Source organism: Myotis lucifugus, unplaced genomic scaffold, assembly GCF_000147115.1.
Source record: "Myotis lucifugus unplaced genomic scaffold, Myoluc2.0 scaffold_11, whole genome shotgun sequence".
NCBI classification, from domain to species: Eukaryota; Metazoa; Chordata; class Mammalia; order Chiroptera; family Vespertilionidae; genus Myotis; species Myotis lucifugus.
Window position 1 is genome coordinate 4,953,380 of NW_005871059.1, and position 23,693 is coordinate 4,977,072.

A 23,693-nucleotide genomic window follows, 5' to 3' on the forward strand; every position below is an offset into this window, starting at 1 on the left:
CATTATCCAATAATCATTATAACTCACTATCAAAGGTTCTCTTCTTGTGATATGTGGAGGGGAAAAAATAAACTTTCTAAATTATATTTATTTTTATCTAAAACAATAAATAAAATCCACTAACATTTACTTAAGAATAGCAGTAGTACAGGTGTGTAATTTATAAGTAAATATAAATATTAGGTCAAATATCTCAATTGTTTTTTATAATTAAGCATTTTACCCATTTAAACTATATAAATGTATCGTGCATATGCATTTGTACATATTTTTTAAATTTAAACCTGTACCCCCCTGTCCCTGCTATCCTTCCTTGCTTTATTATTTTTTTCACAGTACTCATTGCTAAGACTAAATTATTTACTTTGCTAACTGTTCACTGCATGAAAAATGTAAGCTCCATGAGGGCAAGATGTTTTGCCTGTTTTGTTCCTTGCTGTATCCAAAATAGTGCCTCACAGGTAAATGAATGAATTAATAGACATATATGTTACCCATACCACTGTGTAGCTTACTATCATTTAGATTTTTCACCATTAACCTAATTTGGGTGATCTTATTTTTTTCAGCTAAATGACAGTAACCAGAGCTTAAAATTTTGTACTGAACAGAACTACACCCCTTTATCTATCATTTCAATATCTTAGCATATGTGATCATGACAACTGTGGTCAGGAAAGAATATTTAATTTTCTTCCACTTTTTATCACATATAGAATATATCTTCTCTCTTCTGTATTTTGAAATGCAGCATACAAGTGAATATAAAATACTATGAAGAAGGGTGAAGAGTCCAACAATTTAAACTTTTATACAGTGGAAAACCTGGGCAAGTTATTGCATACATAATATTTCAAGAATAATCTGATAAGTGTGTTTTTACATATAGATAACTTAAAAAAATAAGTATTATGAATATAAGAATCATGAATAGGGAGATGCTGAGTTAAACGTAAAAAAAATACATTTTTCTTGGGGATATTGGGTAGGGATTGCCAGGTAGATGACCAGTTAGTTACTAGGCAGTTAAACTATTAACAAGGTATCAAATAACACCATAGCAATTAGATTAAGTTTACTCTCAAAAGGCAACTAAGTGTTCAATGGCTTTGTAAACTGGCTGAACTCCTTTACTAAATTTAGGAGAAAAAAATATAAAATAAAAAAAACAGGGATGAGAAGTAGCTTGAAAGGTATACCAAGGGAACATTCTTCTTCTTTTTTTTCTAGGGGAACATTCTTTTTCATAATAATAAGTTTCCCCAATCCAGCAATAAATGCATATATGTATATATTTTTCTTTTTCTTGTTTTATGTGCTGTTTTTAAAAAATCATCTAAGGTTTGCAAGACAGAAATCACCTATCCTATGAATGCCTGAGGTTTTATTTTTTTCATTTTAATGCCCAAAACCCGAAGAGTAAATATTCATAAAGTAAACATTTTATAAGAAACTAGAGGCCCAGTGCACAAAATTCATGCATGGGAGGGGGGGGGTGTCCCTCAAGGGTCCCGGGTTCGATTCCGGTCAAGGGCATGTACCCTGGTGTCCAACTGCCGGTTTAGGGGGATCGGGCCTAAACTGGCAGATCGATGTTTCTCTCTCATCCAGGACTGCTGGCTCCCAACCACTCACCTGCCTGCCTGCCTGCCTGATTGCCCCTAACCGCTTCTGCCTGCCAGCCTGATCACCCCCTAACCACTGCCCTGCCAGCCTGATTGATGCCTAACTGCTCCCCTGCTGGCCTGATCGCCCCCAACTGCCCTCCCCTGTAGGCCTGGTCCCCCACAACTGCCCTCCCCTGCAGGCCTGGTAGCCCCCAATTGCCCTCCCCTGCTGGCCCAGTCACCCCTAACTGCCCTCCTCTGCTGGCCTGGTCGCCCCTAACTGCCCTCCCCTGCCGGCCATCTTGTGACCATATGGGGGCAGCCATGTTGTGCGAGGGTGTGATGGTCAATTTGCATATTACCTCTTTATTATATAGGATTAGTCATAAGTAAAATAAAGTTAAATATTTTAACACTAAACAGTGGAATTATATAATTCAAAGTCTTTGTTGGCATTTGGAATCACATTAAATGTTCAAGGGATCTAGATTATTTCTAGGGTAATATGTGAATTATGGAAGTGAAGAATATATTTTCTTTTTTTAAGTGAAAGGTTAGCCTTTTTGATGTTAAAATAAAGTCTAGAGGTAATATAATTTTATTCCACTATTTTAAATATAATTTAAGTAAAAGTCCTTCATTTTTTAAGGCATCCAGGTTAGAAAGTTGTTTAGTTTGGACATTTTATAATTTTGATTGCAAGTTTTAAGAGGCTAAACATTTCATATATATTCCTTCTTCTGATTAACTTCCCCAAGCTGACTTTGACAACAGCTTTAGCTGAAGCTGTGTTTCTATAAGAAGCATTTTTTACTTAAAGGAGGCACTTTTACCCAAAAAGCCATTTGTATAACCAATTTGCCAAAAAGCCGTTTGTATAATCCATTTTCTCAACTCAGTTCCATAACACTACCCATTCATTCACTCAAATATTTTTCTTGAGCACCTCTATTCCCTGAGAACAATACTCTCATGTCTAGTCTAAACAAACAGTGAATGTATTATGATAAGTGTTATGAATAAAATAAGATAGAGTCATAAGATGAATGTGAAGGAGAGGCTAGAGAGGTTACTATAAGATAAGAGTGGTCAAGAAAGGCCCCTGTAGTAATGAAAGATGAGCTGGGACCAGAATAAAGAGGAGCCAGCCACTCAAAGATCTTGGGGTTGGGGGAAAAGGATGTACATTCTAGGCAGCAGGAATAACCACTACAAAGACCCCAAGTTAGAAATGAGCTTGGTGTACGGAGGAACTAAAAGGCCATTGTGCCTGCAACATAGTGAGTAAAGTAATACATAGTAATATATGACACGACCCAAATCTTATAAACACATCCTATTTACTCTATTAGGGTCTCAAAAACCTGTCTCCTCAATTTCATCTCCACAATTACTTTAGTTCTGACCTTAATAACCTGCAGCTTATATTATTACAATAGCATTTGTACAAGTTATTCATTGTCTGAAATAAACTTCCCCTCATTCTGTTTGGGTAATTCCTATTTCTCCTTTAAAACTCAGTCCATCTATTACCTCTTCTGAAAAACCTTTTCTGACCCATCCACCCTGAAGGAGTTGGGTGCCTTTCCTATGTTCCTAAGCACCCTCTGTATACCTCTTTCCAGCATTTACCGTAACTAGTAGTCATTGTATATCTACACCTCCTTTGTATGAGAGCTCCTTCAGGACACAGAATGTATATTTTACCTCTGCACTCCCTGTCTTAGCTAGGTATCCCTAAAAGTGATGGTCGATATATATTTTAAGTACCACTAAATCTACTGCTCACTGGTAAGATAAAAGAGTTTGGTAGGCCTATCCTAACCATAACAATTCCACAAAAAAATATGCTTTTGGATATCGATGCATTATAGTGTTAATATACAGGCTGTTTAGGATACATAAGATTTATAAAATCAAAACAGTAATTCATATTAGTCCATTACTGTGGGTTCTTTCAAGTATCAATAAAAATAAGAGAATTTAAATATGTAACAATCAGGCATTGTTTCAAAAGAAATCTAAAATCTCAATATTGTCAATGCCATGTGGGATTAATTTGTAATTAAATAGACTGCAAATGAGGTTTGTGTGTTACAAGTATAATTTCAAAGTTTACCTATGAGAGAACATTGCAGTTTCAAGCTCATTTACTACAGACAAGGCCTTGCAGGATATTTGGTCCTGTCAAAAACATCCATGGAGACATCTGATCCACACCAAAACAAAAAGGTCCTTGATATCTAATCCTGTCAAAAACATCCACACTAAGAAAATCCAAAATCCCTCTGGGTTCAAATAGTCTGCAATGTTTACTTACACTTTTGGCTTACAGAACTAATATATAAAAAATACTATCATGTTTTATTGGTCCAACAGTTGTGTTGTGGCTATATTACCAATAATAACCCTTCTTTATGCTAAGTGAAATAAGCCAGTCAGAGAAAGACAAGTATCACATGATCTCACTCATATGTGGACTCTAATAAAAAAAATAAACTTATGAACAAAATAGATCTAGAGACACAGAAGCATGGAACAGACTGTGGAATCTCAGAGAGAAGCGGGGCGGGGGTGGGGGGGAATCAGCCAAAGAACTTGTATGCATATATGCAAAACCCATGGACACAGACAATAGGGTGGTAAAGGCCTGGGGCGGGGATGGGGGTGGGCCTGAAGGGATCAAGAGGGGGGGGGGGGACATATCATAGGCAGCACCAATTCACCATAGCTAAGTTTTGGGAACAGCCTAAGTACCCATCAGCAGATGAATGGATTAGAAAACTGTGGTACATCTACACAGTGGAATACTATGCTGCTGTGAAAAAGAAGGAATTCTTACCATTTGCAATAGCATGGATGGAACTGGAGAGCATTATGCTAAGCAAAGTAAGCCAATCAGAGAAAGATAAATATTACATGATCTCACTCATCGGTGGAATATAATGAGCAACATAAACTGATGAACAAAAACAGAACCAGAGACATAGAAGCATCGAATAAACTGTCCAACCTATGAGGGAAGGCGGGGGTGAGGGGGTAAGAGATCAACCAAAGGACTTGTATGCACGCATATGAGCATAACCAACAGACACAGACAAGGGTGGGGGTGGGGAGGTTGAGGGCATGTGCTGGGGGTTGGGGGCAGCCGGGGAGAGGTCAATGGGGGAAAAAGGAGACTTACGTAATATATTAAACAATAAAAAAGGGACATATGTAATACTTTCAACAATAAAGATTTAATTAAGGAAACAACAACCCTTCTTAACAAATCATGGACCAGATGTCTCAATGGACATTTTACACGGGAGCAGATATGACCAAATTTCAAGGACTTTTAAAAAATATATTTTTTATTGATTTCAGAGAGGAAGGAGAGAGAGAGAGAGAGAGAGAGAGAGAGAGAGAGAGAGAAACATCAATAATAAGAGAGAATCACTGATGGCCTGCCTCCTGCATGCCCCCTCCTGGGGATTGGTCCCACAACCTGGGCATGATCTGGTAACCTGGGCATGCCCTGACCGAGAATTGAACCTTGACCTCCTGGTCCATAGGTTGATGCTCAACCACTGAGCCACACCAGCTGGGCTAGCAAGGACTTTTTAGCAATGACCTAATGTCTCCAGGGATGTTTTGGACAAAACTAAATGTCTGCTAATCCAGACAAGTTCTTACATGGATTTGATCCCTATCCTCTAGAAAGATATAATCTAAATCATACTAGATACTAACATATATTATAAACAGCCAAGTAAAGGTACTAAACAATCAGCGAATCATAACTAAGATATTCAGTCTATGTAAAGATCATAAGCAAAAGCATTTTTAGGGATGAAAAAAAATGTAGATTAGGATGAATAATGATGAGAAATCTAGATTAGCTGAACAATCCATAAAGCTTTAAGGATGTGCCAGAGAACCAATTTAGATGATGAAGAGGCATGACTCTAAAAGAAGAAATTGTAGGAAAGCTAAGGATAAACTTCAGTAGTAGGATGAATAAACTAGAGGTGGTATAAGAAGGGCATATTTGAATAGCCTTATCAAATAAGTAACAATTTGAAAACAATTAGCTTTGAAATAAAATGTGCCCTTTTACAAATAATACACATTAAAAAAAACTATAAGGCTTTTAATTCTATTCTATGATTTTAAAAGCATTGTTATCAAGTGAATATCAACCATTAACACTAATTTTGTTAAAACTCATGCGTCAGTTTCTAGATAGAGGGGTAAAGAAAAACATACACATAATTTCTGGTCCAGCCAAAACATCAATACTTAGTTGGATGAATGATTGCATAAAATTAAATTGGGAAGTTTCTATAAATCACTGCGGCTTTGTATGCAGATACAAAAAAAAATTAAAACTTCAACCCCCTATTATCACAGCAGGTTGCGCCCTTTCCAGTAAGCGTAATCATTTAGGAATTCACATTGTGGCTATAGAATTTAAGATAATTCTAAAGCATGAGTGCTGATTTCTAAGGTTAGTGAATAAAATTAAAATCATCCCACACTGATAAGACTGGTGAAAATGTTTTATTTTATACTCAGTTATTTAAAATGTCCACAGATGTTTTTAAAAAGTAAATGTGGCAATTTGTCAAGATTCATAAAAATCTTTTATCTTAAAAATTTCACAGCTGGAAATTTCTTATAAAGAAATAATTGAACAGAAGATTTGTACTACTGTTCTACCTACACTATAAAAAGAATTTGTTCACTACTGTATTTTTATTTATATTAAAGTACTCAGCCCTAAAAACTATTGGGGGAAAAAACTGGTAAAAACTAGTAATACTTTAAAAATGTAATGGAGAAAAAAATACCAAACTGAATGTGCTCTTGGAATATAATCAAGTGAAAGAGGATGTGTAGCTAAAAAACAAAACAACAACAACAAAAAAAACTTAGGGAAAATGAACAAATGATAAAAATTATTTTAGAATAGTGGAATTACAGGTAATATGCTTCTCTTGTGAGAATTTTATTAAATTAAATTAAACTTAAAAAAACACAAAGAAAACACCTGGATACTTCCAAAAACACTCCAGAAAATACAATATTAATGCTGGTTACACGAGATAAATTATACATTTTTAAAATAATACATTTTTCCTCTGAAATACTATGAAAATAGTTTTCCAGTTTTAAAGATATTTCTGTATTTGTCATTACATTCTATTCAAGCACTGCTAAAATGTACTTTATTCTGAAGAACTTTCTGCTTCCTAGGCCACTCAAGAATAACTATTTAGCCCTAACCGGTCTGGCTCAGTGGATAGAGCGTCGGCCTGTGGACTAAAGGGAAGGGTCCCGAGTTCGATTCCGGTCAAGGGCATGTACCTTGGTTGCGGGCACATCCCCAGTAGGAGTTGTGCAAGAGGCAGCTGATCGATGTTTCTCTCTCATCGATGTTTCTAACTCTCTGTCCCTCTCCCTTCCTCTCTGTAAAAAAATCAATAAAATATATTTTAAAAAATAACTATTTAAATTAAGTGACTCACCTGTTCAACAAGCATTTATACGAAGTGCTGCTCATTGCAGCAGAGTCCAAAAGTCTCATTTTCCATCATTTAATTCTCCCACTTCACTTCCACTTCTACTGTCAGAAGACAGAGCTCTCAATCTAGCAGTCTTAGTTTTCGAGTTATGTGAATTATACCATAAAAATGTTATGTTATTTTAAGTCAAATATTATCTTACGATTAAGAAAGTGAATAACTTATCCTAAATAGGTGTAAGGTTTGAAGAATAAGAGTGGGAGAAACTGTTCTAGTTTTGAGAGAATGAAGATAATAAAGATAAATCTGGGAGAATCTTAAGAATAACTGTCTCTGAAGACAGTGGTAAAATGAGAATTAGGTAACTTAAGATAGAAACTTTCTAACATAGTAAAATTAATATGAAAACAGGGAAGGTTATCTCATGAGGCCTTTGAAATTTTAAGTCTATGGACACAAAGAGATCTTCCCCCATTAGGGGCAATTATTTATAAATCTTCCTGTAGATTTTCCCTGAACAATTGCTAAGACCAAGTATCATGATTCAAGGAGATACCGTAAAATCTAATCTAGACTTCATCAATTTAGAATTAAATTTGTATCCTAGAAATGATCTATGAAGCTCTCCTCTGAGTAGCTAGGGTTACTTTGCATTTAATTATCCAGCCTCATAGAGGCATAAATAGGCTCTCAGTTCACAATAGTGGGAATACATGTACTGAGTATGACTTAATTAATGTTAAATTAAAGACGTTCTGATAAACTAGGAAATTTTAAAGCGAGTCCAGTTCTCGGCAAAACTGAGTGACTTGTGAATTGTTAGGACAGTTCTATCCTAGCCCACACTATCTGTGAGAATACTGTGTCCTGATTAAGAACTCCAGCTCCAGAGACAGCCTGGGCTCAAATTCCAGCTCTGTAACTTCTCAGGGCAAGCTAATTTAACTTAAGTGCTCTATGACTCAATATCTATATGGAGACAATAAAAGTACCCATTCCATAGTGCAGTTATGAGAATTACGAAAGACAACCAATGCAAACTGCATAGCAGAATACCTGGCATATAGTAAGCAAATAATGGATATTCACTTCACCTACGAATATTTTTCTTCTTGGTGCTTAGAAGCCAAGCCATTTAAGTAAGGGTCTTGAGTTCAAGATGTAAAATACTATTTTTGTCTCAAGTAAGGACATAAGCATTGCTAAGACAATGCAAAAGAAAACTGCTTTTGCTTCGGAAAGCAGGCATGGTGTCCAAATGAGTTTCTCTTCTTGCTGCTATGGCTTAATCTTGAGGGTTGGTGGTAAATGTAAACAGAGAGTAGGTTTCATTAAAAAGGAAGTGTAGCGTGGTTAAGAGCACAGACTTAATTAAATCTGGGCTCTTCAGCTTATGAGCTGCATGTCCCTAGACAAGTTGCTCAACCTTTCTGCTTCAATGTCCTCATCTGCTACAACAATCTTTGTACAGAAGGGTGTTTGCTTTGGGACTTCAGAAAGTTAGGATTCTTTCATTGGAAACAAGTCCCTAGGAACAGTAGAGAAAGTTTGTAGCAAGTTTGAGAATGTTATTAAAATAGACTTAGATATTTTCAGAACCAGAATATCACAAATGTACCCTGAGCTTTTAGTCTGTGTTTTTTCATATTCTTATACAGGTAATCCACCTACAGCTTTTAGCTCACATGTAAAATTAAAACTTAAGAAAAGAGTGTTGTGAGTGCGAGGGGAAGGGGGTATAGCTGGAAAAGGGCATAGAGGGGAGAAAGATGACAGAAAACATAAAATAAAATAAATCACCTTATCTTCTAAACCACGTTCTGGCACCAGAGAGGGTAGGGGAAATACAAAAACCCCAAAAGTTTTCCTTAAAGATAAACTTAAATACATATACCATGTGTGTGTATGTGTGTGCATATAAAGGCTCAGCAGACTATGGCCTATTGCCTATTTCTGTATGGTCTGAAAACTAAGAATGGTTTTTACATTTTTAAATAGTTGAGAAAATACACAAATGAAAAGTATTTAATGACACATGAAAACTATATCAAATTCAAATTTCACTGTCCGTAAATAAAGTTTTATTGGAACACAGTTGCATTCATTCATTTATGAACTGCCTATGTCTGCTATTGCACTACAATGGCAGAGTTGAGTAGTTGTAACAGACACCCATATGGCCTTCAAGGCCTAAATATATATACTCTCTGGCTCCATACAGAAAAAGTTTGCCACAGCAAGTGTTATGATAAAAGGGAATAAATCTTTCAGTTGTGATTCTCCAAATGTAACTAAATTGCCAAATTATATTATGATTATATACACTTTAAGGTTCCCTAACAGAGATGCTTCCCTCAAAACTGGTGAATCTCTAATGGTGGTCCATTTCCTAAGAGAAACTCACTCTTCTAATGATCTAAAGATGTGCATGTAGTGCAGAACTCCCAGGAGTTCAATGGAGTACCTGTTTGAAAACTTGAACCCATCCAGAGTTGCTTCTTATTGAAAATCTGGCCTTGCCTACAACTTCTTGTGTTGTCCACAAGTGAAAAGAAAGTGTAGAATTAGAGGAGAAAAGGAACTAGAATTTAATCAAACACCTACCATGTGCCAAACACACTGTATTTCTTTTAGTTCTTCACAACAATGTTATGAAGCTACAATTACTGTCCCTATATCACTGAGGTAAGGAGAGACAGTCAAGGAGGTTAAGCAACTTGCTGAATACAGTAAGTGGCAGAACTGGGATTTGGACCCGAAACCTGAGTTATTTCTACTAATCAGGGGTTTTCAAATATTATGATTATGAGGCATTGTAAGAAGTGCATTTTACTTCATAACACAATATACAGATACATAAATGTATACAACTGAACAAAAGTTTCATGACCAATACTTACCCTTAAAATGTACAGTGCACTCTATTTCCTATTCTAGTCTTTAAGTTAACAATCAATGGTCACAATCAACAAAATTATTTTCACAACCCACTAACTGAACATCATTACCTGATGTCTAAAAATAAATAAATAAATAAATAAATAAATAAATAAATAAATAAATCACTGCCCTAAATCACAGTGTTTCTCAAGCTTGGGAAGAATGTTAATGAGGTTCTTTAACTATTATAAAGGCTGGTCAACCTTGCCACTCAGACACCTGCTTTGTGAATGCAAAATCAGAGAATAATTACAATTTATAGGTTTTTTAGAGGTTATCAAATGCTATTTGAGACAACTGATATGTGAGACAACTGGTTTAAAGAGTATGTTCCAAATGCTTTATATAAATTTGTTTAATCTTCATAACCATTCTGTGAGATAGATATTACAGTTCTCAGAGGCACAGAAAACTCAGTTAATTTCCCAAGACTGCACAAAGAGTGAAGAGCTCTTGAGACCCAGGTGGTTCAGTTCGAGTTCACTCTCTTAATCACTCCTCTCCAGCACCATTCCCTGCGGCACTTCACACCCAAGTCACATTCATTTTTTAAAGAAATAACCTTTAAAGAATCAACATTATACTTTAGACTTTTTAAAAAGCACTGGCCATGTAAAGAATATAGCCATATCTTTGATAATGCTATAGAGTATTAAAATGCTATATTAATGATATTGTCACTGTTCCCTATGTCTGATCTGTCCTGGTATAATATATACTTTATTTTATTAAAATGTAAAAATTACCCATCTTGATTACCTATGCTGCAGAGTTAAACTACGCTTTATCATGAACAGGTAAAAGCTAATTCTTTATGGATATATTTTTCTAAACACCAGCCTATCATTTTCTTCCTCACTTTCAGTAACACTATGCTAGGAGCTGGACAATTACAAATGAGACAGTTATGTCCCACGCTTTCACTGAGCTGAAGACATACATTGAACAAATACTCACATTATTAATCACCAGAATAAGTTCTAGAAAGGAAAGATAAAGCGAGGCTTGAGAGTATACTACTGGGGTACCCAACCTAGTCAACATGGCCAAAACATCTTTAAAAGTAGTGACATTTATGCTGAACTATAAAGGAGGGGAGGGAATTGTGCCTAAAATGATTTCCAGGTAAAGAGAAGAAAATGTAGAAGATCCTAGGAGGGAAGGATGGCTCTTCTAATAAACTTTGGTCATTTGTCAACAGGAACTAATAGAACACACATTCTGTTGGCATCTGCCCAAGACACTTGCTAGGAACGGGAAAAAGTGAGAGCTGTCTAGCTTACTCAACTGAGGGTGATTCTGCTCTAGGTGGGAGGGGGTAGTGCAGTAATTGTCAACATGGGCTACACATTCGAATTCTAAGGACCTATGTCAAGGAAAGAGGCCATGGAATAAGAAAAAATAATTCGTTTAACTTGTGAATGTCCTAACGTGGAAAAAGAAATTGGAAAGCTGGAGAAGACTGTTATAAGGGGATGATCATATTGATTTGTTTTATAGAATCTACAAATGCACACAAAACAGCTAGACTTTTTTTTTTCATTCTAGATCCTATAAAAGGAAAAGTATTGCTAACATCCTGGAAGAAACTGGGAACTCATAAATATTACCATTATACAGGAGTAAAAATGGGAACAAAGAGAGAGAAAAAAAATCTTCCCTGGACTTTTGCCTTTGTTGTTGCCAATCAATATCTGTTAAAATGAACAGGTAATTTAGAAGATAATTAGGACTGTTGGTTTAAATGTTTAGACAATTCATTTTATGTTGTATTATAAATACAGGGATTTTTTTCTGTCTCATTCCCCCCTCACTTCCTTTTCTGCCATACTTTTACTATTTATGTTCCTTTGCCAGTGGACAAATGTAGCAAATAAAAGAAACAATTGATAGTAGGAAGTTTCCTAATAAAAATAAGGGCAACCATTTATAGAAAGTTTATTATGTGCTAGGTAGGCACTGTGTGAAATGTTATAAATACACAATTATCTCAAGTTATCACAACAACCATTTGACCTATTATCACATTTATGTCATCAATGAGGAAACTAAAGCACAAAGTCAAATAGCTCTGTGCCAAAGGTCACACAGTAAGGGATGCCATAGTCAATTAAGCCCATGCTACTTCTCTTAAAGTACATTCAACCTATTGTCAGAACACAGTATATCTGCTGGATTCCAGAGGAAGGCTAAAGAGGATCAGGGGCAGGGGGGTGGGGGAATATCAATCTAAGAACGAAAATTTGAGAGCTGCTGGACTATATATACTACATAAGTTCACTCTCTTACATGGCTATAGAAGTAAAACCACATGCTTTTTCTGGGAAACTAGAACATAAGTAAAAGAACTGCTTTAAAGTGTAAAGAGATGTGGAATTAAAAAAATAAATTAAATTTTTTTCCTAAATTATATTTTAAAATATAACATTTGGTGCAAACAAAAAATATATGTGAGATATATAAAGTGTAAAAACCATTTAATTCTTATATTTAATTTATATATAGAGGCAATCAATGTCTTCAAATTCAACTAATTTCCTTTAATATTAAACTGTACTTATTTTTGGAACTGCCAAATATTCTTATGAGATTTAAGTTTTGAAGAACACATATAAAATTTCACAGTTAATATATATATAATATCAATAGGTTAATTTTAAATCATTTTTTCTTCATTGCTATTTCGCAATTTTCAGTAGTGAATAAACTCTATGTTAACTGAAGTTTGATAAGAAAAATAATTCATACCTTCCAGGATATATAGCAAAACTGCTAAAGACAGAGAAAACACAAAAATGGATTTTATCCTAAATTTACCAATTTTAGTTATTTTGTGAAATAAAGAAAGCGTAAAATTTAAGAGATAGACCATTCTAAAGTAGGTCTTTAGCCTTCAGTGCTATTTGAGCAATTATATACAATGAATATTGGCAATGAAATAAAATCTTACCCAGATCTAGACGTTTTGAATTCCACCTTGAGGATAGGTTTGCATGGTTCTGGCTTCTTCCCATCCTTTAACTGTTTTCCTAAAATATATTTTCCTGTATTAAATTCTAAAATTCTAAGTTACTCTAAATTCTTACATCAATAGCTTATAAAATGAAAGTGAAATATAATGAAATCCATCATGAAACATTAAAAAGTGATTCTGGTTTAAGTATTTAATACAAAATATTTTAAATAACCAAGTAAATTTACTGCTTGAAATTCAGTGTTAAAAAGTAAATAAAATGAATAATTTTGTAACAACATTTATGCAATATAATTCTAGTAAGAGAAATTGATAGTCTTCTCAATGTTCTTAATTTCAGAAAAGAAAAATAAAATTTCAATTTGCTCAATGAATTCAAGTTTAAGATAGCCAAATTTGAGGAAAAGAAATATAAATCAGATTTTTTACCCAAGGGTGACAGGCTAAACCCTATGCTAATAAATCCATTTATATTTATTCTCCTGAAATAAAATCCATCTGTTGTAATATCTAGAAGGCTGCTTTAAAATGTGTCAGGGACTCATACTGTCCAAAAATTTTGAGTATTTAAAAAATATATTTGTTGATTTCTGTTATCTATTTCCACAAGTTCATTATAGAAACAATTTAGAAACATATAAAGAAAACATGACATCTGTGCCCATTTCTTAGAGATTAATCATTTTAAGCAATATTTTTCTTAGATCCCAAACACACACTCCTACCCCAACATTTATCTTTCTTCTCAGTTTCCCCATCCCTATAGTACCTATCTTATTCTAATAGACTTTTATATTTCATTCGTTTGTTTGCCTCACCAACAAGAATATAAATTAAATGAAGGCAAAGGTTTCTGTGCTTTCTGCTGATGTATATACCTGGTGACAAACATTGTTTGGCATACAGTGGGTGTTTAGTAACTGTTTAATAAATGAATAATAATTTTCCCTTTGGATTAATTCCTAAAAATGGGACATCTGAGTAGAACTGTATTCCAGAAAGACTGTACCAATTTACACTTCCATCAGCAATGTAGTATTTTGCCACACCTTATCCAAACATTATTTTTTTCTGACTTGGTAGGTGAAAAGGGTATCTCATTTTAATTTGTATTTTTAATCCCTAAATATTCTTAGGCTTATTGGTCATCTGTATTTCTTCTTTTAAAAATAAGCTTATATCTTTTACCCATGTTTGTATGTAATTTCCATATTTAAAAATAAATTTAATACTCAAAGGTCATTAACATTGTATCTATCATATATTGCTAATATTTTCCCTAGTGTCATTTGTAACTGAATTCTTAGCAGTTTTAAGAAATTGAATATTTTTAAATGTACACATTTAAATAATGAAATCTATCAGTCTTGTCATGTTCCAGTTAAGAAAACTTAAAATCCCAAAATATTAATTCTTCCAGAATTAATTCATAAATGTAATGTAATTAGGATCCCCAAAGCCTTTCTTGAATTTGAATAAAATGACCTTGAAGTTCACATTGTGGACTCAATGCCTATGAACAGCTAAGGAAACAAGGAAGTGAGAGTAACTTCCAGAATGACAGTACAGACCTCCGTGATCTCGCTTCCCACAGAAATTGAAATACTAGCAAAACAACTAAAGTTAAATTCTTCAAAACTCTGGAAATTAACCAAAGCCACAAAACGAGTGGAACATTGTCTACTCAATAAAAACAACTGCACCTCAGAGACAAGGAGGACTGAAACATTTTGATGGAATGCTATTCCCAGCCCATTCACTCCTAGCTAGGTGGCCAAGTAAAGATAGGAAAAGGTATCAGCAAACACAGAGGACTCGTTTTTTTTTGTTGTTGTTGTTGTTTTCTTTTGCAGTTCCAATAAAACCAGCTTCCCTGGAGCACAATCAACATTTTGTCCCAACTTGCAGCTGCTTGGAAAACTATACTCCCAAGGTGCTGTGCAATTTTACTTGATACAGACATCAGCTCAGAGAGACAAAATATCCTACCCTGCAGGGCATCACAGAAATAATAGCAATCTGCTGGCAATATCCAACTGCCTAAGGCTGTGGTTTCAGTTGAAATACATAAGAAAGAGCCTGGGTAGGAATTTAAAAGAAAATGCTCCAAAACTAGACATATTCCTGGGGATCATAAAGGCTGCATACATGTGCAAGGCTGTGTTCATGCCCAGGAAAACCTGGGAAAGGAGAGGCCAAGGTCCCTGTCACTCATCTCTCTCTGGACAACTTTGAGACATTGAGCAAACAGGAAGTTACAAAATTAAATGGGAGCTACTGCTGTCAGGAACCCTAGAGAAGAGAAACTCATGGCTAGTAGAAATATAGAGGGCACAGCCTTTTTTTGAAAGCAGTCTGAGAACAATGATTAGGAATTGAGAACAATTTCTATAAAATGTGTACAGGATAGTAATGGCAGCATAATCAGTAGGGATCAAGAACTGAAAACAGAGAAAACCAAGGTGGCGGCATAGGTTAACGCCAGAGTTTGCTGCCTCGAACAACCACTTCAAAAATACAACTAAAAGACGGAACGGACATCATCCAGAACCACAGGAAGGCTGGCTGAGTGGAAGTTCTACAACTAGGAGGAAAAAGAAAAGCATACCGAGACTCAGAGGAGGCGCAGTGCTGAAGTAAAATACTAAGGTGCGGAGTGCATGTGGAGAGGGCTGGCGGCTGAGGGCACGGTTGTCTGTTTCAATCGGGAGGGAGTCTCAGACTCTGAGCTCCAGATCCGGGCGAGTCTCTAGGGACCCAGACTCATACGGGAGAAGCGGGACTGTCTGGCTTCGGTCAGAACTCGAAGGCAGCTTTCTCTCCAAGGTTTGCAGTGTTTGCTGGGACTCTGAGAGGCAGATCCCCTGGGGACGGGACTGAGAGCAGCCATAACTGCTCGCTCCGCCCACCCAGTAGATCCACGTGGACCCGCCCCGCCCAAGCCCTGCACAGATAGCCTCAGGCAAAGGCTAGATTAGCACCGCCCTAGAGATCCAGCACATAAGTTCTCCCACTGCAGACACAGCTGATTCTCATAGCCAGTTGGCCTGGAGGTCAAATCACCCCCAGTATTACCGACAATAATCAAGGCTTAACTACAACAAGACTGCGCACAAAGACCACAAGGGGGTGCACCAAGAAAGCATAAAAAATGCGGAGACAAAGAAACATGACAGAAATGGAGAATGTAGAGCTCAAAACCACACTTTTAAGGTCTTTCAATAATTTTCTAGAAACTGCCGATAAACTTAATGAGATCTACAAGAAATCTAATGAGACCCTGGATGTTGTGATAAAGAACCAACTAGAAGTTAAGCATACACTGACTGAAATAAAGAATATTATACAGACACCCAACAGCAGACCAGAGGAGCGCAGAATCAAGTCAAAGATTTGAAAAGCGAAGAAGCAAAAAACACCCAACCGGAAAAGCAAAATGAAAAAAGAATCCGACAATACGAAGATAGTGTAAGGAGCCTCTGGGACAGCTTCAAGCGTACCAACATCAGAATTATAGGGGTGCCAGAAGATGAGAGAGAGCAAGATATTGAAAACCTATTTGAAGAAATAATGACAGAAAACTTCCCCTACCTCGTGAAAGAAATAGACTTCCAGGTCCAGGAAGTGCAGAGAACCCCAAACAAAAGGAATCCAAAGAGGACCACACCAAGACACATCATAATTAAAATGCCAAGAGCAAAAGACAAAGAGAGAATCCTAAAAGCAGCAAGAGAAAGAAAATCAGTTACCTACAAAGGAATACCCATACGACTGTCAGTGGATTTCTCAACAGAAACTTTGCAGGACAGAAGGGAGTGGCAAGAAATATTCAAAGTGATGAATAGCAAGAACCTACAACCAAGATTACTTTATCCAGCAAAGCTATCATTCAGAATTGAAGGTCAGATAAAGAGCTTCACAGATAAGGAAAAGCTAAAGGAGTTCATCACCACCAAACCAGTATTATATGAAATGCTGAAAGGTATCCTTTAAGAAGAGGAAGAAGAAGAAGAAGGTAAAGATACAAATTATGAACAACAAATATGCATCTATCAACAAGTGAATCTAAGAATCAAGTGAATAAATAACCTGATGTACAGAATGAACTGGTGATTATAATAGAATCAGGGACATAGAAAGGGAATGGACTGACTATTCTTGGGGGGGAAAGGGGTGTGGGAGATGCGGGAAGAGACTGGACAAAAATCGTGCACCTTGCCGAGACCGGTTTGGCTCAGTGGATAGAGCGTCGGCCTGCGGACTGAAAGGTCCCAGGTTCGATTCCGGTCAAGGGCATGTACCTGGGTTGCAGGCACGTCCCCAGTGGGGGATGTGCAGGAGGCAGCTGATCGATGTTTCTCTCTCATCGATGTTTCTAGCTCTCTGTCTCTCTCCCTTCCTCTCTGTGGAAAATCAATAAAATATATTTAAAAAAAAAAAAATCGTGCACCAATGGATGAGGACAGTCGGTGGGGAGTGAGGGCGGAGGGTGGGGTGGAAACTGGGAGGAGGGGAGTTATGGGGGGAAAAAGAGGAACAAATGTAATAATCTGAACAATATTTAATTTAAAAAATAAATTAAAAAAGAACAAAAAAAAAAGAACTGAAAACAAAGTGAATGAACATTAATTTGGAATTGCCATTAAAATGAAGAAATTAAGAGTTATGCCAGATGACATGGGAGAGATTCCTAAAGTACAGTGGATTAAGAAAAACAAGATGCAAAAGAATCCCAATATAATTCTACTTTATGTAAGACAGTAACAAAAAAATCATGCTTATAAATTATTAATATGTGTGATTTTAGAAATATATATAGTTTAGAAGAACACCTGTACAATTTTTAACATAACAGCTTAGCTGTTAGGGCAGGAAAGGGGACTGGGCTGCAAATGTGGTTAAAGGTTGAGGGAGAAGGGACTGGTATGGTATGATCCCATTTGTGTATGAGGTACGCATGTATGTCTATATGTCTAGAAAAACCTATCAGACTTTTTGTCTTTCCCATCTTTGGTTTCTTGCTTAGGAAGTCCTTCTCCACATAAAAATCATATACATTTTCTTTGCAATTTCCTGTAATTGCTTTATATTTCATTTATTATATATAATTATTGATTTCCGAAGTATGTTTTGGTATAGGGAAGTTACTTTTCCTCTGTTTAATTAATACATTATCAGTCATCTCAGTGCAAATTTAATATTTTGAGCTATAACTGCCAGAGAATCAAGTGTACATATCTAAAGTGTAGCATTATAGCTTTCCCCATTAATATAAAATGTCACCTTTATTACATGAAATTTTTATAAACACGTGCATGCCAACTGGTATTGGAGCATCTAATCTTGCCTTAAGATCCTAGGGAATCACTTCTTCGTTACATAGAAATGATGGTGCAGTGGAATCTTAAACCTCTGGCACCCCAACATATAAGAACCAAGAAGTGACTAGTGATGGAGGTAAGTAGAACACCAGACTAAGGGACTGAAAAGGACTGCTGGGAGAGAAGACTAGATTGTTGAGGTGGAAGAGGGAATTGAGGAAAAAAGAAAGGTATGAAGGCAAAAAGGAGGTTTAAATATGAAAAGAAGTCCCTTGTGCTGTATAAGAAATGTAAGAACATCAACCTCTATTTCAATCTGTTGAGAAACATAGGACCTTCCAGTAAAGCATTTAAATGTTTGCTCTGAAGAAGGCCAGCATCAGACTTTTATCTTCTACCACCCAAAGCTCTAATGGGAGTGTCAGACTGATATAATTTGGAATTACAGATTCAATTTTACATTTGCTTTCAAAAATTATTGTAACATACTTTTAATAAAGTAAAACAATGATTCAGATATAACTCAATTTAACTTATTTCAATATTCGCTGGTAACCTTTCAGTGGCTAGAACAATTTTTAAAGAAGGATATTGGGTGTTTTATTTGCTGAAACCTTTTCAAGTCTGAGCTTATATATCTTGCATAAAACTTGGCTAGGTACAAAATTCTTAACTTTTTGTTTGCTTAATAGTCTTTTGACATTGCACTTATAATAAAGTTTAAAGCAGTCTAATTTTTATTTCTTTATAAGTAAACTTTTTTCCATCCCCTGCTAGAATACTAACAGCATAGTTTCATTATCTCTGTAAATCAAAAATGTTAGTTTTTATAGTGATCTTCATTAATCCTGCTTGGTAGTTAGTCCTTTTGATGAGCATACTGTGTTTCCACCCCCCCCCCCCAATACAATTGGTATTTCACCAATTATTGTTTATGTTTCAGAAAGGTTAATTTATTTATCAGTAATCCAAGATTAACCATTTTCTAAGTCAAATCAAGTAATAAGGCACTAGCTAATCTATAATAAAAGCATAATATGCTAATTAGACCAGACGTCCTTCCTGATGACCTTCCGGATGAAGCTGGGGCTACGAGGGAAGCCCGGGTCCCAGGTCCCAGGTGCCTGCTGGTGGCCAGAGGGAAGCCCGGGTCCCAGGTGCTGCAGGGAAGCCGGTGCTGGCAGCCGGGGGAAGGAAGGCCTACTCTTGCACAAATTTCGTGCATTGGGCCTCTAGTATTTTATAAAGCATATGTCAATTAAAGGATGCTTACAAGATAACCAGATTTCACCACTAATTGTCATTTTACTTCTTACTTGCTATGCCACCTGAGTAGCAAAAATCTGTGCTTGTTCTTTCAACTGCCTGTGAATTACCTTAGTAAATTGTTAAAAATATCTAGTTAATTATAAAACTTCACTGGATAAATCACATAAACCTCAACATCACATATGATTTCTTCTCGTCTCTTACTATGCCCTGCTACCCACTCCCGTAAGCCACTCAGCCACAATGAATTAATTGGTCCAAGTCCTGTTGATTCTAATTCCAACATTTTATTCAGGTATGTCCAGTTCTTCCTATTTGCTGTCACAAATGAACTCTTCATTATTTATTATTTACTAATGCAATGGTTCCCTAATTGGCCTCCCACTTCTGCCCTTAGCTCAAGTAATATTGCCAAAATGTAAATGTCACATTTGTCATGGTAAAATCATTTACCAGGTCACCATCATGAAAGCCAAACTCTTTAGCATATTATGACATATATTCATGTCTTGATATGTCTCTCTCTCTGTGTTTCCTGCTACTTTCCCAAAGGAAGTTTAAACTCTGGTCATATTAAACTATTCACAATTTTCCAAGAACACTGTGTTTTTTATTATGTCTTTGTACCACCTGACTAAAATGACAATTTATGTTCTTTTTTTATCTTATAACACCCACTCATCCTTTATGATCAAGCTCATATAATCTGAATTTGTGAAATCTTCCTACATATGCTTTATCCAAAAACTTACTACTTCTGTTTCCACATCATATTATGCATGCTTTTTTCAGCATTTATTATAATGTAATAGTTATCAGTTTTATAGATCCTTTTTATTCACTGGTCTATGAGTTCTTCAAGGGCAATATATACCCAGTATTTAATCTCTGGTACAGAGCAAGTGATCAATAAATGTCTATTGAATGAATGAATGAAGATGTATTAAAAATGAATGCTTCCTAAGTTTTTAATTTTTCATTTAGAATGCAGAGCACATTTTCTAACTGATACAGTTGTGTGCAGCAATTATGCTCTCAGGCTACAGCTGATGTCCACCACTCACACGTAACTACTGAGACTGAAATGTAGTCTAAGTTAAGATATGTTATAAGTATAAAATACATACTAGATTTCAAAGAGTTCACAAAAAAGGTAAAATATTTCAGTTTTGTATGTTGATTACATGTTGAAATTATAATATTTTGCATATTTTGGGTTAAATAATAATTTTATTATTAAAATTAATTCTGTCCAGCCTGTGTTGCTCAGTGGATTGAGCATCATGCCATGCACCAAGGGGTCGCCGGTTTGATTCTGGTCACGGCACATGCCCGGGCTCAATCCCCAGTGGGCGGAGAAGGGGGGAGGGGGCAGGAGGCAGCCAATTGATGTTCCTCAGCAATGTTTCTATCTCTTTCTCTCTCTCTCTCTCTCTCAAATCAATAAACACATTTAAAAATAAATAAAATTAATTTTACCTTTTTTTGTAAGAGGACATTTAGAAAATCACAGAGGTAGAAGAAGTAATTCATAGAAGAAATTGGTTTAGGAAACAAGTTATAGAGGCAAAGGAAGGGCTCTTGGAGCTTAGAAGTGAGGAAGGTAAGGGTGATGTGCCTGGAGGGGAGGAGGAAATGGTGAGGAGGAGGGAGAGTGAAGTGAGTTTCAAGGGTGGAGATTTTAGGAGAGGTCCCAGAGGGAGACCTCAATAGAATATTTAGAAGCTTTCCAGATGTGTCCTTTAAGGGCCAGGGTCTCCGCTGATTGATTGGTTGGTTGGCACCAGGGCAGGAGTTATATCCAATGCAGCTGGACCTGAGATTTTGCTGCTTTTCTGGGCCTGAAGATGAAATACAACTGAGCCTACATATTATCTCTAGGGAGGAAAGGTCAAAGGGTGGGTCTAAACTGAAAAACCTGTTTGTTTTTACTATTAGTATGATTACTAGTAAATTTAAAAATTATACATACAGCTCACAATATATTTCTATTGAACAGCGATGTTCTAAGAAAAAAAAAATGACTCAAACTGGAGAATGACAGTTACTAACACTAGTCTGAAATGGGGAGGATATTCTTTCCTTAATTCATGTAATGACAGAATTGATGTACAGTTGGATTAGATACACATACATAACTGGTTGCCTTTTTGTTTTGTTTATCATCACCTGAGGTTATTTTTTGCATTGTTTTTTAAGAGAGAGTGGAAGAGAGGGAAAAAGGGGGAGAAAGAAACACGGATGTGAGAGAGACACATAAATTGGTTGCTTCATGTAGGTGCCTTGACCAGGCCTGGGATGGATCCTGCAACCCAGGAATGTGCCCTTTGACCGGAATTGAACCCATGATCCTTCAGTGTACAGATTGACGCTCTAAGCACTGGGCCACACCGGCCAGGGTACATATCTGGTTTTTGACTCTTAGCTAAAGGCAGTGGGATTTATGATGTGCTTGTTTAAGGTCCAAAACTCCCCAAACTTCCCTTGTGACCCAGTGTAATTGCTTTACTGAAGATTGGCAATTGGTTTAACTGGTTTGGCAAGAATGGCTTTATTATTTAAGGGCTTCCTTAAGAGTTTCTCTTTGCTTTCCTAGAAGTCAGGTCTTTGTGATTGGAGCTAGGAGACTCAGCACAATCCATATGTGCACATATGGCTTGCATATGGGCATCTGTCAGAAGTCTTGCCTGCCTTATTTGTCCCACTACACCACATCCTTTGACTTTAAATAAAAGCCTTACTTTGACATTGCTCTGTGGAGTTTGGTGAGTCCTTTCAAATATATAAACTGGGGTAAACTTTGCAGTGAAATATACAAGGAACTAAAGTTTTTTTGTGTTTTGTGTTGTTATTTTTAAAATGTTTTTAGTGATTAGAGAGAGGAAGGGTGAGACAGAGAGAGAGAAACATTGACTGGCTGCCTCCTGCATGCCTCTTACTGGGGATCGAGCCTGCAACCCGGGCATGTGTCCTGATAGGGAATCAAATCTGCAACCTCTTGGTTCATGGGTGATGTTTGACTGCTGAGCCGCTGATCTACACTGGCCCGGTTGGTTTTATTATTTATTGCATTTTTATGCTTTAGGTAATCTTAAGAGATTAATAGAATTATTTGTATGTCACATCCTTAAAATATTAAAATGTTTATTTTAAAATAAAAATTGATTTTCTTTTTCCTTCAGCAACCCTTAATAGACAAGTTCCCCAATCACAGCTTATTCCTTTGTATGTTTATTGACTGTACTGATGAATAAGCTCCAGAAACTAAATTTTAAAATGTCATTACCTAAAATGGACAAATATTAGTTTTGACCGTCTAGCACAGTGGTTCTCAACCTTCTGGCCCTTTAAACACAGTTCCACATGATATGACCCAACCATAAAATTATTTTCGTTGCTACTTCATAACTGTAATGTTGATACTGTTATGAATCGTAATGTAAATATCTGATATGCAGGATGGTCTTAGGCGACCCCTGTGAAAGGGTCGTTCGACCAGCAAAGGGGTCGCGACCCACAGGTTGAGAACCACTGGCATCTCCATTTCCTTTCTGATTCTGGTAAGATAATCACAGAAAATCTACTCTGCAACACATCATGTATACATGCACACACACAAGATTACAGGGGAGATTCTCTGGGCCCAGCCCTGCAATATATACCTCTCTTCCCCCCCCCACCACCCTTTCTCAAACACACACACACACACACACACACACACACACACACACACACAAACGGCTACAGAGCAGATGCTGTGGGGCCTTCAGCCAGCAAACCACTTGACCATGATGACTGCATGTGAGCCATGACTATCAAATTTCTTCCCTCTTAAACAATGAAAGCCCATCTGTCATAGGAGAGAAACAGGCCAAAACAGAGAGCTCATTCCCTCGACTCCCAATACAGAAATACAGATTTACAAACCACCAAGATGAAATGACTTTGCAGAGTCAATAGATGGACCCAAATCTGGCTTAATTTCCATATATGCACAAAACTCTATATCTCATTTAATCCTGCCATCTTACATATCATGAAATTAAGTCCCAGAGATCAGTAATGATCTCCACAA

The 23,693-nt window shown here is 36.4% G+C and overlaps 1 protein-coding gene across 1 annotated transcript in view; it reads right to left on the bottom strand.

Moving 5' to 3' along the window:
- Window positions 1-23,693, bottom strand: part of STXBP5 (syntaxin binding protein 5) — a 156,651-nt gene that overhangs the window by 67,517 nt on the left and 65,441 nt on the right. Inside the window, exon 10 of the mRNA XM_006084493.3 lies at window positions 13,005-13,083. Within this exon, the coding sequence (XP_006084555.1) occupies window positions 13,005-13,083 (79 nt within the window). The remainder of the gene's footprint in view (window positions 1-13,004; window positions 13,084-23,693) is intronic.